Below are 17,298 nucleotides of genomic sequence, written 5' to 3'. Positions count from 1 at the left end.
TGTAAACCATTATCAGTTTAAAGGTATAATTTTTGAACAGTTTGGACAAAATACTTAAATTGTTAATTTAAATATAACATTATAGTGTAACTTAAATATAAATTTCAGTTCCACTAAAAAAACCAAATAACATTTTGTAAATAGTTAAAAGTGATAAATTATAGTGATAAATGCAAAAACTAAATTGTAATATCAGTTTAACTAAAATATTTCCTAAATATATTTATATAATTGTTAAAAAATTTCAAATAAGTAGCTTAAAATAACTTATAATAACAATAGTTAAAAATAACTCTATATAAATGATTATATTGTTACATTTAAAATAAAAAAATAATGTTTGTTGTTTTAAATAATTATAATGATAGAAATTAAAACATTAAGCAAATAAATTTTAAAAAATTAGTTAAAAATAACAACTATAAATAATATTAAACCATATATAATATTTAATTTTATTGATGTGTAACTCGCGAGTAGAAGTCATTCAAACGACTGAGATTATGACGTTATAATAAATTTATATATTATCATATAATTCAAAGTAATCAATATATTATATCAAATTAATATACGAATTATTATATCAAATTTAACAACAACGTTAATGTTATATTTTAAAAAATATATATTTGTAAAGACTTCAACTATACAGGTGTTTTTGCGCATTACAATGTCAACTCAAATATAAACTTCAGTTCTGTTTAAAAAAACTAAAGAATATTTTATAAATAGTTAAAAGTGATAATTGTAGTGATAAAATCAAAAACTAAATTGTAATATCAATTTAACTAAAATATTTCTTAAATATATTTTTATAATCGTTAAAAGTTTCCAAATAAGTAGCTTAAAATAACTTACAAGAACAATAGTTAAAAACAACTCTATATAAATGATTATATTATTAACTTTAAAATAAAAAAAACAATGTTTGATGTTTTAAATAATTATAATGATAGAAATTAAAACGTTAAGCAAATAAATTTTAAAAAATTAATTAACAATAAAAACAACTCTAAATAACATCAAATCATATATTATATTTAATTTTATTCATGTATAACTCGCGGGTAGAAGTCATTCAAACGATTGAGATTATGAAGATATAATAAATGTATATATTATCATATAATTCAAAATAATCAATATATTATATCAATTTAGTATATACAAATTATTATATCAAATTTAACAACAACGTTATTGTTATATTTAAAAAATCATATATTTGTAAAGACTTCAATTATATAAGTGTTTCTGCGCAACGCGCGGGCATTCGCCTAGTATATATATATATATATATATATATATATATATATATATATATATATATATATATATATATATATATATATGGTTTCGATCATTAACACACACATCCATACACCAAATTGTGCATTTGTTTTGTTGGTTGGACAAATCTGAAAAGATTCAGATAACACCACCTTTTTTTTCATTTTTTCATATGTGAAAGTTTGTTTTTTCAGGGAAACTTCAAATTTCCATAAAATGTGACAGTAATGAGTTTATGGAATCACTTTCTGATGAAGTTGACCATGAAAGTTTGTTATAGTAGGAAATGGAGAAAAAACTAATTGAATTCAAAGGAAAAAAAGGTAAATAAGGCATATATGTCTCTTTTTATATTTTTTTCTCTAACCGTGTGTGTGTTTAAACTGTATAAGTATGTATATGTTTACAGGTCCTAAAATGGGTGTTTAACTATGTGTGTTTATAGATCGTGAAATGTTGTGTTTAGTAAAGTTTTGATTTTTATCGATTTCATTAGACATGTGTAACCCCCTTTGTTTCATTCATTTATTTGGTCACCTATATATTATCACATTTCTTTATTTGAAGACATTTGTACCTTTTTTTTTCAGGTGCTTCTTAAAATGGAGAATCATGGAGGCAAGTGAATATTAGAGTCTACAAAACACCAAATTATTGAGATTAAACACTTTTAGAAAATTTATTATTTATGTTATTAGAATCCCAGTTACTTTTATTATATATTTTTTTTTTTTTTGACTCTTTGATTTGGTTTGAGACAAGCAAGTGGAAGGGTGAGATGGGATGGGGGTGATGGGGCCAATTGAATATTAATAAAACAATTGCAGCAACCAACTTTTGGGGTTAAAAATGGTTGTGTCAATATAAGTTTTAATTTTGTAATGTTCGGTTTAATAATACGATAAAGACATTATTTCTTTGTATGTGGCTAGTACATGTTTTATTGATTTGTTTATTATAGCTAAAAGCAGTGTTGTAAAACTCGCCGAGTTGGCCGAGTACTCCTCCGAGTATTTGCTACTCAGCCCTTACCGAGACGAGTTACAAAATCTCGAGTACTCTCCGATCGACCTCTTACTGAACTAAACAGTGTTGTAAAAATTGGTCAACTCGGTAATTAATATATATAATATACTAAATGATTTATTATTTAACACACACACATGTGATTATTACTACATATATATGTTAAACTTTCAGCAATTATTCACGAAGTGAGACTGTTATGTGCTTTTTAGTTTTTGTGTATTCACATGTATCTGATTTTGTTATATATTTCAATTAACTTATTATTTTAACTTATGATTTTGACATATATAATTTCCTTAAAAATATTTCTACATGAATTATCGAATCCGAGTACACCCCGAGTACTCCCGAGTACTCGCTACTCGGTAGTCGATCGAGCAGGTACCGAGTAACGAGTTCTATAACCTTGTCTAAAAGTGTTTAATAAATTTTGGTTAATTTTTGGAAATTGGGAAGAAGAAATGGTAAAGATGGTAAGACAATAGAGTTAACATTTAATAAGAAGAAGATCGATGCTAGAAATACATGGTTATGAGAACTACACAACTACATGGTAGGACATTTAACAATTATGTTTATAAATTTATTATTTTTATTTTCATTAAACTATCATACTTAAAAATAAATGTTTATCATAACTTGCACAAAATTTTTTTATTTATAAAAATACAAATATTTTATATTGTGAACTTTATAACTTGAAGATTAAGAAAAACAACAAAAATCTACGATTGAAAATCACGATACATCTTAAAATTTGTCAATCACCAACATTAAAAAAATAAAAAAAATATTCATTTTTCAGGTAAATCGTTTGTGGAAAAAATATGAAAAAGTGTAATCAAACCAACATGATTGTTGGATTTCTTAGCCGTTTGAAAGGATTTTAATCTTCGTTACAAAATTTTCCATTGTCGTAAAACCAACCAATAACAATATGTATTTGTTATGTTCATTATAATGGAGTAGTATGTTTTTGAATGGAACTAATTGTTGAAAGAAATTATCATCATACATTCCAGAAAAAATGATTATTTTCAATGAAAAACTCATTTATAATGATTAGATTACCTAACTTTGTATAAATAAATATCCATTTGAAATTTAAATTAACATTATTATATTTTATTCCATTGAATATATTTTGAAAACGACAATTCTTACGAGATTGGTATTTTTTTATCAATATTAATTGGAAAATGACCATTGTTATAAAAAAAATTACAATATATTTTTGTTCTAACCCAAAATATATACATAGATCTTTATTTAACTAAAACAACATTTTTTCAACCAAAATCATGTACACATTTTTTTTAAACCCTAAACAAAAACACAATTATATTTGTTTGCCGGAAACTGTTCGCCAAAAAATCTCTATTTGCCGCCCGAAGCTTTGCGCGAGTAAATGACTAGTATATATATATATATATATATATATATATATATATATATATATATATATATATATATATATATATATATATAGGGTTAGGTTATAATGTTTTCACTATCTATTGTGTTCATGTATGATTGATTCTGGACCAATCATTTTAGTTATTTTAAGAAAATAATTAATGCATATTACATGTTGAAGATATAATGGATATTAATTATATTTTCAGCATTTAATATGCATTAATTACTTTCTTAAAATAACTAAAATGATTGGTCCCGAATCAATCATACATACACACAATAGATAGTGAAAACATTTGAACCTAACTATCTCTCTCTCTCTCGCTCTCTCTCTCTCCCTCTCTCTCTCTCTCTCTCTCTCTATATATATATATATATATATATATATATATATATATATATATATATATTTGAAACGAAAAATCTAATCTAGTATATCGAGTTATCCACACTTCATAGGCTAAAAGCTAAAACATTGGACTAGATTTTTAACATCTAGATAGTGTTACAAGATCCTACTTTTGTGCACCTTTAAGGCCATTGGTTATACCTACCACTAACCACTATAGTGGTGAGTGCCACATCATCACCACTAGCTACCACTAAAAGGTTGGGATACTCACCACTATATCCCTCTTATATTTTGATTATTAAAATAAAAAAAATATATTTTTTAATTAATTAAATTGTAGAGAGAGATGAAAAAAGATAGAGAGGAATAAAGAGAGTATGAAGCTGATTGGGTGTGGTAATCCGTGCTCCTCACCACATATGACCACGAAAATGTTCCACCACTAGCCATCACTAACATTATGGGATGGTGTTCACATTTGTGGTTAGTTGCCACATAAACCACAGAAACTCTCGTGATGACCATACCAAAAAACCTAATCCAAACTACAAATAATTCCTCGTTAATCGAATATAATTGAGTAAATAAGAGACAAAACACGCACACATATATAATATGGTTTGGTTTCAGGTTGACTCTAACATGGTACACTTTATTTCTTTATTTGCCATTGAATTTTCATTTTCCTTTTTTGCAAAATACCAGAAATTCCACAAACTAGTTTGTGATTGATTGATTTCACGTGGATATTGTTGATTTAGTTTTTCCTTTTGCTTCATTAAAGTTTAAGTTGATCTAAAGTTGCAGGGAGAAGTCTTGAAAGTGAAATTTTATATTACGTTACATGTGTGCCATCAATCATGATACTGTACTTTGACATTTTATTTTTCTTCCTTTTTATGTGGGGACAACTTTGTGATGAAATGCTTTACAACCATGACCTGATAAGATGCTTTGATTGTTGGGTGAGTTTCTAGTACAGTTACAGTTATTGATTATATTAATATGTTCTGAGGTACTATTATTTGAATGAAACGTCTTATAATACCAACAAAACCTTTTTCTGCCCTATAAATTATTGTGAAACAAAATCCATATCAGAATTCTAAGTTTGAGTTAATAATATATTTTTTTTTATTATTTTTTTTTTTTGTAGTGTATCCGATAAGTGCATTGGAGACGTGATTATAAACAAGACTATACTGAATGGTTGAAGTTTAATTAAGCTTTCTTGGCCAGTTATGGTGAATTGTCGACAGTTTGGCACATTAAAGGATAATTATTAAATAAAGTAAACTATGTGTTTAGTCCCAGGTATTTGCCAATTATAACACCTTTAGTCCATATGTTTCGTTTCTTGCAAATTATTGTTATTTTGTTATCGTCAACCGCCCACTCTATTTGTTCTATTTGTGTGTGTTGGTATGCAGCTTTTCCAATTTGGTTTATCATTTATGGGTTGCAGTTGGTCATTTTTGGTTGAAGACTCTCATTAAAAGTTTCCAGAAAACTCTCTTATTTCAAACATTAAGGGGTTCAATCCTACGATCCGAAAGACCAAAATCTCAAACCTAATTTTAATAGGCTATCAGGAGTGGAGGGTGGTGTTTTCCGACCTAACCCCCTTCCACCTCACCGCCACGTCAACCACGCTCCTCCACCACCATCACGAGTGGTTTTAACACATGAGAGGGAGAGAGAGAAAAGTGGTGATCAGTCGTGGTTAGAATGACACCCAACATGCCACCCTAGGGTGGTGTTCGCGTGCACCAAGCATAAAACGTGCCTGTTTTGACGTTCACTCCCGGTAAGCCTTATCATCTTCCTTTGTTTGTGATGTGACTCTATTCCGGATCATGTATTATGTAAGGCTAAAAGGTGTGGTGTATTTTTTGTCTATCAAAATTTGGTACCACATAGACCCACATAAGCTTGTGGGTAAGAGTACTAGATTGCAAATCCTATACATTGGTTTCCATATTTGATAGTTGTATTTTATTTATTTCTTTTTATAATTTGTTTGACATATTTTTATTTAAATCATCTTGCATATTTTTGATAATATTTATTTTATTGTTATATCGGGTGCTTTTGAGTATTTAAGTTTATTTTCAGAATTTTAGAAGAACAGTGCGTTGCAGAATTGTTCGGGAGCTTTGTGGAAAAATTGTAGGTTTGGAAAACATTATCCTTTTGGCTAGAAGGGACATATAGAAGGAAGAAAAGATGATTGGGCTTATTTTGGCAGACTTTCAGGATCATTTTCCGGACACAGGATAAAGAAGAGAAAAAGAGACAATGAGATAAAAGCTAAAACACTTGACAGTCAATCAATACATGTCATTTTTAGCTTTTATCTCCTTTTCTCTTTTGTCTTCTTTGTGCAACATCCATTGGATCCAAAAAATGAGCCCAAAGTTCTCCAAAATAAGCTCAATCTTCTTTTTCTTCCTTCTAACTCTTCCTTCTAACCGGAAAGATAATGTTTTTCAAGCCCCAACTTTTCCACGAAGCTTTGGATCAATCCCAAACAATTTAACACCACATCGGTCTTCTAAAAATCTAAAAATAAACAAAAAGACTCGAAAGCATTCGCTATAGCCATAAAATAAAATAAATGAAAATATGTAAAATGATTTAACTAAAAATGAATAAAAATATGCAAAGTGAGTTATAAGGAGAAGTAAATAAAATACAACTATCAAGACTATTTTTAAAATCTTGAGTGATTTTAGTAAATCAACCATCGGTGATGGATCCTTGGAAACGGAGAAGGTATCTTTGTCAAAGTTGAGTAAGCTCTTGGTATACAAATTATTGTGTTTAATATTTTCGCTAAACCATAACGACATTAAATCACTAAGACTCACACATTATCATAGACTAAGTGCATCATTTTCTTGACATAGGTAGCGTGTTGTATGCATAAAATTCGTTAATCCTGTTCCAGCTCCCTCTAAATCGGAAACACAGTATGAAGTAATAGTCATTAAACCCACTTTCATTAATAAACATCAAGCTAGACCTACACCCACACAAATCTATTCTTATGTTCCATCTCGAAGATAGGTCTGATAATTAAAACATGAAGTCAGTGCCTAAAGAAGGGATACATACGAATTACGTGTCCATTTCCATTGTCAGCCAATTCATCAAAGTTAAGAGCATCAATTAGGAGTCAGACTAAGTCTAACATGAATTTTAGTCATTCACAAAGTCAACAATATCTAATGTTTGATTTGAATAACCCATAAAATTATATATTCATTAGATTGAATTATTGACGTTCACAAAGTCAACAATGTCATATTATTCATTTAACATTGTATCGCACTTGAAACTTCATACTCCTCATTTCAACAAGACATTATTAGCCTCCGATATACTCCATGAAGTTTATGCTTCCATAACAACAAGAAATGGTTATAAAACCATCGGAAGAAATTTTAACCCTAAAACCTAGTCATGTTCCCAATAGATACACTAAGATTTAGGGACAAGAAAGAATGAAAAAACACCATTAATATAACGACTTTTTAAGATATGTTACAGGTTAGTGGTGACTTTTTTGATTCCTACTTCGACTATTACTATTATATATCAACAAAATGAAATAAAACTCAAGTGAAATAAAATAGAAACACATAGATGAAATCCAAAATATCAAAACATCTATGAAATATGAAGAACATATTTGAAACACGAAGAACGTTTCCAAAATCCATATTTCAGGCATACATAAATGATATCAATCATTATAATTTGCCGACCCCTTAAGTATAACAAACAAACGTGTGTATGATTTCTTCGATAGAAAGCATAAAAAAAGGTGCATTTGGCACTTGAATTGCTACCTATGGGAACGTAACAAAAAATTAAACAAACTTACCAAACCCGAAATAGATTTCGATAAAAGTCCATAAATGGATTCATTTGGTGAAAAATATAGTATACATTTAAATGGTAAATGAAAAGAGAGACTTTTTTTCTTAGTGTTTAGTGAATTTAGTGAAAAGAAGGAAAATGTACACATTATATAACCCTAGAATCCAAAATGGGTATGTTTAAAAAATGATGGTCATTTTTGGAAAATCACATAAAATGTGGTACTTTTCATTAATTCTTTATAATATTGTGGCAATTTTTATAATTAATGTTAGAAAATAGGTATCACGAAAGAGGATGTATCGAGAATAAGAGAATCCAGGATATCTTGTGGATCTTGTAAGTTCACTTTATGTATTGATATCTCTATCATATGCTTGAGTTTCAAGAATTTCATTACGGAAAAATCCTTGAGAGAAAGTTTTGTTTTAGGCATTAAATTAAAAACAACGTTACTTCAGAGTATATGGGATGTTCAAGATATTATTAACGTTCCAAAAGTTTTTTTTAATATATGTACTCATATATACATGTAAAAATAAGATAAAATTATGGTTTCCAACAGTTAAAAAACACTTTTTGGAAATAATTATAATGCAAGTCGAATTGTATGAAAGAATCGATAAGAAGTTGTTAGACAATATGGTTGCCACATGCAATTTGGGCTTCCATGCAACTTGGGATGTCACCAGCTTCATCTACTCGACAATGTGTGAGCTGCCCCTCGACCCCCCTTTGATCGGTCAATGGGATCATCGCTAGGAGCAGTTCCCCTTGACCCCGCAAGGGGGCGCAACACCCTTGACCCATCATTTCATTGTAAACTCGCTCTATATACAATGTACATAATGGCGGAGCCAGTGTCAAAGTCCAATGATAGCATAATTTTATTTTTTGCATAATATATAATAAGAAAAAAAATAAAAACCGTAATATTATTAGACATAACAAAGTGACAAACTAGACTACATAATATATATTACATTTTAAAGTTGACCTTTTTGCTCTTTCATCTTTCGAAAAAGAGTAATTACATTTCAGTCTTAACATTGTCAAATGTTTTATTTTCTACACTACAAATCAAAGCATCATTCATAAAATCGTCACATATTCTATTATGCAAGCCGGTTTTCAACAACTTCATTTTTAGAAAAAACACTTGTTAACGGTTGCGATTGTGACAGATGAAACCAAAGTTAGTTTTAATAATTTATAAACCGAAGAAAAGAATGATGCTTCCTTGTTTCCACCAACAAACGAGAGAGGTTCGTAATAAAAAGATTTCATAAAAAACTTGATTTCAAATTTCAACAACAAATAACAACTCACTATTAACAATAACAATTAACTATTAACCATACATCCCTAATTAAGTAAACTTAATTGCTAGCTTCAAATATTTCAATGAAATAGACATATAATGGAAATTTGAAACAATCTAAACTAATAATATGACTGATAATTGAGACTTAATGGTTTCATTATATTATGGGGTAGGGGATTGTCGATAGAGAAAGTCGTTGCCATACAAAAGTCAGCGACAACAAAAAATCAGCTTCGGCAAGGATGGGAATGGGGGCAAGGCCGATGTAGGAGGGATTTTTTCTGTAATGTGCGTTGCTTTCCCTCATTTAATTTAACGAACAAACATTATGGATTGGACATTTGGTTATTTGTTTTATTTTACTAATTTGTGACTAATTATAATTATGTGCTTAATTTTTTGGACTATCCACACATATTTTGGGCTACTTTAAACATTTAGTTAAACTATTTTGTGTTTGATTTATAAGTTAGGAGTAGCCCATAATTTTTTCAAAAGTAGCACCGTAACTAAAAAAAAATCCCGAAAAAATATACTACTGGACTCTGCCTATAAACATACATCTGTATTAACTAACTTATAGTATTAGATCTTAGTTTAAATCTCACTAACACTCATGAAAATTCTAATTACGCCAAATGTATGTCCGTCCGGCTTATTATCTCTTGTATAGTAGTTAACGTCCAAACACCCTCTCGTTAAATTCAGAATGATATTGATATCTCAATGAATGGTGTGTTTTACCCACCATTTTATTTGTGAAATATACGCTAGTACCAACCGTACGTCAACCAGCAAGGTAACCACCCAATGTATTATTTCTAGTAATTGTTGCTTTATATGGCAAATTATCCAATCTTTTACTTTTGACATTTGAGAGACTTTGCCAATCTTTTGGTTAATTAATCGACATTATATATTTATATGCTGCATTGGATGTTAAAGCGAAGACTCATTTTTATATGGCAAACCATATACATTTTCTTTCATGAGATTCTAATCCATAAGCTTCTGTGTCAGGTTGAAGATTTAACTTAAAAAAACAAAACTTTTAAATGATCTAAAAAACACGCCGATGATCTAAAAAAATTCCCAACTAAACACCCTAAAGATATTACCACCCAACATTCACAAGAAATTATATCCAACGAAATTGATGTGATATTAAAATAAAATATTGGAAAAAGTAAAGTTGCAAATAGAAAATGGGTACCCATAGAAAATATATTATCCCCAAAAAGAAAAACAAAATGAGATATGCAATTCAAGCATCCATGATTGATGGGGCAAATGTCAACTCACCCCAACTGTTCCCTTTGTTAGCACCAAACATATGAAGTTGATATCTTACCTGAAAATCACCTAATACCCCTTTAACATTTTTTTGCGTGCATATAAATATATAATCTTTTTTCCAAAATTATAATGAGCACAAACTTTATAATAACCATAATATTGTAAAAAAAATAACGTATTATTAGTAACTCATTCAATACACATATTTTTAATGTCATGAATGTTTATATGTTCTTGTTGCAAATTGGAAGAATCTAATATAGTTCATGAGTATATGTTTTTATCTCGAGTTATGTATGATAAAATATGAGATGGTTTTGTCCAATCAGTTTCAACAAATTTGATTAGTTTACTATAAACATGTAAGTAAGGTTATAACTTCTAACTTATTTTTAGATTTGATTTTGAGGTTGATAGCAAAAATCTAACATAGTTATTATTGCACAAACTAATATCGCAATTAGCAAATCATCCAAAATGATATGTTTAAACATATTTGAGTTCATGATAATTACAAAACTGTTACAATCAATAATACTTCACTCATTTCTAAATTAGTTTTTATATAATAATTCCTGAATTTTTATATTTTATTTTGACTTTTGATTACCAACAATCTATAGCCTTTAAAAATATAACATGTCAACTTACAACCCTTTAAATAACTCAAAACTCACAACATGGTTTATTATTTTATTTAGTTTAGTTTTATTATTATTATTATTATTATTATTATTATTATTATTATTATTATTATTATTATTATTAAGAGCTTGTAAATTTAAAACAGTAATCTTGTAAAAAAAAACTGCATCGCATGCACTAAAACATCATTATGGTTTTATTAATTTTAATCTTGAAGTGGTATATTAATTAGTAATGATAAGTAGATAAGAAAAGATAGAAAATGATTGATCATCCTTCACAAACAAACCTTAGCTTACAAGCCAAGATTCCATGATAGCTCTTCCCATTCAACCATAAACTTTACCCTCCATCTATGTTTCTTTAATTTGCTTACATTAATACTCCCAGCAAAAAAAAGACATTTATAATTTTGTTATATCTTCTCCATTTAATTATTGATACTTTTATTGTTAACTTATTATTCAGTTATTAAGTTTCAATCACATTTTGCTCGTTGTTTTTATTTTCTGACTAAATATGAATATTAATTTTGGATATATCTAATCAACTTCTATATTTTTCTAAAACAGCAGACCGTGGTTAGTGAACAAAAAGATAATCCAAGTATTAGGTAAAGTGTTCAAATAATTAACTTTCATAATACAATGGTCAAACTTTAACTTTCGATTGAGTTAAAACGATTTAAGCATCCATTTCTACGTTTGTAAACTTTAGGAATAAAAGGGCAATCTGAAGATCGAAATTTGCAATAATGTTACTTTTTCAAAGTAAGAAACAGAATAATAAAACAATTAGAGGAGGGGAAGCATTGATTCATTCACCATTTATTGTGTGTGACAAACAAGCTGGGATCATAATGAAACAAATATTCAACTAATACAATTAATTAATTAGTTATTAAAACCAACTTAATTTACTATAATTTTTAAATTTAAGTTGACACCAAAAGGTTTAATATAGATTTAATAATATATATATATATATATATATATATATATATATATATATATATATATAAAGTTTTTCGAGAATCTGAGAACTTTCTTGAAAAAAACTACTTAATACATTTAGATGCTAACGTTGAATTTCTTTTCAAGAAAACGTTTTTTTAGTGATGTATATACGTGCACATTTTATGTCAAGAAAATGCATGTGCACAAAACAATATATATATATATATATATATATATATATATATATATATATATATATATATATATATATATATATATATATTACAAAAGAAAAATCATATATTGACATTTTTTTTAACAATCCTACTTTATATAAGCGCCTAGATGCATTAAGTTGTTTTTTAAAACAAGATACCAGAAAAAAAATTCAAATTGTCGGGAAAGTTTGAGTTATCAAATGAATCTTGCATCTTTATATATTAACTATGATTAGAGAATAATAAAATATAATTAGTCATTGGAACATTTTTGTACTAACATTATTTATATAATTATATCAACGAATTATTTGTTTATAAAACAAAAAAAATATATGAAACCGGTTTCTTTCGACTGTTTATTAGCAAAATTACTCGATTTACTAGTTTAGCTACCTGTATTAGCGACTCTATACGATCATCCAATCTAGTTAACAAATAAACCTATCATCTTTTTATACCGTTATTTTATAAAAAGAAAAAAAAATCTAAATATATTTTTATAAAGATAAAAACTATAAATATTTGTGGGTCCTACAATATTTATTCACGAATACAACAAAATTTTGAAATTCTACCTAAACATATTTATTAAACAAAACCTAAACTCAAAGCATCATTCGTAATTATCATATATAAAAAAAAGATTAGGTTATATTATTGAAGCCTGCATGATGCATCATAATATAAACACACATATGTTCACTATACCAAATATCAACCAAGAAAAAGTTTAGACATTACATACATTCTGTTATATAACAAAAACGGTATGAAGCCACCTCCAACTTCTTCTTCTTCTTCTTCTTCAATCTCAACCTCTGTTCTTACAAGAAAAGGTCGATTATCTCCATACCTTTTTACTTTATTAGCCTTCATCATCTTTGTCACCTTCTTATACGGTCAAGACCTCGGTTGCATCCTCGGACAACTTGATCTTGATATCAGTCCAAACCCATCACCACCGCCTTACACCACTGGTAAGTTATGCAAATGAATTATACAGAGGATGTTTTTGAATGATTCCAACCTTTTAATGGTTAAAAGAATGTAGGATTCTTCAATCACACAGATATATGTATCCTTTAAACGATACAGAGGTTAATTATCAAACAGCCCCTTAAGAAAGCTATATACGTTAAAGATATTTAAATTGTTTGGTTAATTTGATGATAATTAGAGAATTATTACAAGAAATTGCCGTTTTCAATTGGGGAGACGGAGAAGGGATGTGATGTATTTAGCGGGAAGTGGGTGTGGGATCCGTTGAACCGGCCATTGTATCAAGAATCGGAGTGTCCCTACATTCAGCCGCAGCTCACATGTCAGGAGCATGGCCGGCCGGACCGGGATTATCAATTCTGGAGGTGGCAACCCCATGGTTGTTCTCTTCCAAGGTAATGTTTTATTTAGTTTTCCAATGAAATTATATTATAAACGTTATTTGTGTGTTAGTTTGTATTATACTAGTATATATTTTGTGTTCAATGACCATATCTTAAACATTATTAGTGTGATCGTTGACCATATTTTTTTTAGGTGTTTAAAGCTGTAAACGAGATCAATTCTCGTTGATCTCGAGATCGACAATATAACTACGTTAATGTTACTTAAAATTGATTTGATAGCTTAACGTGTCCAGAAAAAAATCATGCTCAAAAATATTGACTATAAACGAAGTTTAATTATATAGCTTGAATTATTCAGAAAGATTCATATGAACAACCATCGCCAATCTCCAAGAAATTAAGTTTGATTCGAGTTTGAGCAAAAAATATTATCATATAAGGTTCGAATTTTAATAAGTATAATAGTTAACTTGCAAAAAATATTATCATATAAGGATCAAATCGTTGCTTACATTTTATTTATGTGATGATTAATGACACATGCAGCTTCAATGCATCACTGATGCTAGAGACATTAAGAAATAAGAGGATGATGTTTGTTGGAGATTCCTTAAACAGAGGACAATACGTATCAATGGTGTGTCTTCTACATTCACTCATCCCCGATAACGCTAAATCCATGGAAACTATTGGTTCTCTAACAGTTTTCACTGCCAAGGTACATAACATTTTCCACTAATTATAAACAAAAATCGACAATTAATTGAATTCATTTCAATTCCTTGATGATGATTATTAATTTGTTGTATATTGTAGGATTACAATGCGACAATTGAATTCTATTGGGCTCCCTTTTTGCTTGAATCAAACTCCGATGATGCCATCATACATCGTGTCTCTGATAGAGTTGTACGAAGAGGTTCTATTAACAAGCATGGAAAACATTGGAAAGGGGTTGATATTATGGTCTTCAATACTTACCTTTGGTGGATGACTGGCCTTCACTTCAACATCTTGTAACCTTTAATTTTCTACACTCACTTAAACCTAATTATTTCTTTATTAGATATCATTATATATAAACATTTATGGTCGATTTAAGGGTTAATTAATTTTTTATGAAAATTTGCAGGCAAGGATCGTTTGATGATGAAGTGAAAGAGATAGTAGCAGTGTCTACGGAGGATGCTTATAAAATGGGAATGAAAAGTATGTTGAGATGGGTAAGGAAGAATATGGATCCCAACAATACAAGGCTCTTCTTCACAAGCATGTCTCCTTCTCATCAAAAGTGAGTTAATTATATTGCCTTTTTAACATATAATGTTAAGCCACTCTTTGAAATGTAAATACCCAAATAACTTTTAATGATTTTGATTTATCATTTTGGCTTAAGAGTACATATTTTATATGATATGTACATATGTTTTTATGCATAATAAAAACCTACCGGTTGAGATACTGAATTCTATAAAAAAAAAAGTTCAATAACCCTTTTTATGCTTTCAACAAGGTTGCTTTTCACCTAGAGTCTTTCTCCTTTTTTTTCTCTCTTTTTTTTAATAGAAAGAAGCCTACACAATTACTATTTTATATCTATTTTTATAAATGTAGTTCTTTCATGTCACTTTTAATGTGGAGAAAACGAACGTGTTTTTAAGCTCACTTATTAATTTATTATTTTGGTTCTATGTATAGGAGCGCCGATTGGGGAGCAGAGCCAAATGGAAATTGTTACAACCAAACAGAAATGATTACAGATCCAAACTACTGGGGATCAGATTGTAGGAAAAGTATAATGAAAGTAATCGGAGACGTTTTTGGGAAATCAAAGTTTCCAATAACATTTTTAAACATCACACAACTCTCACTTTACCGAAAAGATGCCCACACCTCAATCTATAAGAAGCAATGGAGCCCTTTGACACCCCAACAAATAGCTAATCCGGTTAGCTATGCAGATTGTGTGCATTGGTGTTTACCTGGTCTTCAAGATACATGGAACGAACTCTTATTTGCCAAGCTTTTTTATCCTTGATAAAACAAATGAGAATTTAATTGATATTTTTTGGTGCATATATTGTTTATCATTGAAATTATTTTGTGGTGGCGTTGCATCACGTTGGTTTAAAAAGGCTTAGAAAGTTAGAATTAATGAAAAACTTGAATTGGGTTTGTAAATTTGTAATTGAGATTTAATGGGTTGGGCCAAATGTCGCAAAGCCTCTTATGAATGAGCCCAATAGTTTTATTTTTATAAAAAAAAAAAAAAAAAATCAAAATGCTTTAAAACTTCGATTTAAATATTCCATGTATATACACCGTTCTTGTATTATATGCAACATATTGATATGCTAAATATTAATAGCGCCAATAAATTCTCCATACCAGTAAACGCAATTTAAAGCATATAAATCAATGTTAAAGATCGTTATAATATGCATGGCGTGTCATTCTAATGAACATTTATCTTTAAAAACCATATATTGAATATGACCAAAAAAAATATCAATATATTGCATAAAACATAGACATTGTGTTCTTGAGTTTAAATTTTAAATAGGGGGAGGAAGGGAGGGGAGGGGGAAGAAGATGGAAAGAGAGAAAAAATCATGAGAAGTGTTCTCAAGTTGTAGGGGGAGGGAAAGACTTTTCACTGTTAAATGACATATTTACCCTTGGTTGGTCAGGGTTCATCAATTTCATTATCACAAGGAGAAAGAGGGAAGAAGATGAGAGGGCGATTGTAAGGCCAGGGGAGAATATATTTCAGCTTTTTGATGGCAACAGTGATGTTGTGAAAACGAGTGAAGACTGACAACCTTCACCATGTTTGTTGCAGGTGAGAAAGAAAATGCTTTGAAAAGGAAGATGAAGAACATATGCTAAGGTAGATGAAGAATAGGGGAAAAACTGGTCGTTATTTGCTTTCCTTCCCGGTCCGCCTAATTTTGAGCGGATAATTTGGTGAGTAAAACATCCTAGATTTCCCCTTCAAATCCTTTCATTTTCATTCTTTTCTCTCCATAAAAAAAATTAAAGAACGATCATTTTCCCTCTCAATCATCTCCTTTCTTTCCCTTTCTCTTCTAAAAAAACTTGAGAACACAATGACAATGATAAAGTTTTTGTAGGTAAAACTGCTTAAAATTTATTTCTAGGGTCCAATTTGTAATTATGGCAAAAGTGTAGGGACTAATTTTTCTACTAGGAAAAACTTCTAGTTATGACTCTCTTTCTAGAATTGTTGGGTACAAGAGGTTTCTCTTTAACCTTTTAATCTTAGAGGTTAATCTTTATCTAATCCAACACTATCTTTTATCTTGTATTTTATGTTTTATTAGAAAGTATATTTTGAATTTTAAAAGATATAAGTTATAAAGTTTTTTGTACAGATCAATTATACAAAAATAATTCATTAATCCTTACTAAAAGTTTGTAATTTTGAATTAAGGAAAATAATTAAAAAAAAATCAATTTGAAGCGAAATAAAAATTTTAAAATATTAAATTAGTGTATATAAATTAATTTA

General features: G+C 28.8%; 1 protein-coding gene across 1 annotated transcript; it reads left to right on the top strand.

Annotated features, from left to right (window-relative positions):
- Window positions 1–13,088: 13,088 nt before the first annotated feature.
- Window positions 13,089–15,947, top strand: TBL33 (TRICHOME BIREFRINGENCE-LIKE 33). The gene is made up of 6 exons (XM_079016546.1): window positions 13,089–13,397; window positions 13,598–13,814; window positions 14,313–14,484; window positions 14,583–14,782; window positions 14,899–15,057; window positions 15,465–15,947. The coding sequence occupies exons 1-6, from the start codon at window positions 13,190–13,192 to the stop codon at window positions 15,802–15,804; spliced, it is 1,296 nt and encodes a 431-aa protein (XP_078872672.1). The 5' UTR covers window positions 13,089–13,189; the 3' UTR covers window positions 15,805–15,947.
- The last annotated feature ends 1,351 nt before the right edge of the window (window positions 15,948–17,298 follow it).

This window comes from Lactuca serriola, chromosome 8 (assembly GCF_051521515.1).
Source record: "Lactuca serriola cultivar US96UC23 chromosome 8, Lser_US96UC23_V15, whole genome shotgun sequence".
Classification (NCBI taxonomy): Eukaryota; Viridiplantae; Streptophyta; class Magnoliopsida; order Asterales; family Asteraceae; genus Lactuca; species Lactuca serriola.
Note: the sequence above shows the minus strand (reverse complement) of the source record. Positions and strands in the feature narration are given on the sequence as shown.

Bases quoted from the DNA above. Each gene is read 5' to 3' on its own strand.
- TBL33 (XM_079016546.1), top strand. From the start codon at position 13,190: ATGAAGCCACCTCCAACTTCTTCTTCTTCTTCTTCTTCAATCTCAACC. The intron at 13,398-13,597 runs GTAAGTTATGCA...GATGATAATTAG, and splicing joins ACCACCGCCTTACACCACTG to AGAATTATTACAAGAAATTG. The intron at 13,815-14,312 runs GTAATGTTTTAT...TGACACATGCAG, and splicing joins CATGGTTGTTCTCTTCCAAG to CTTCAATGCATCACTGATGC.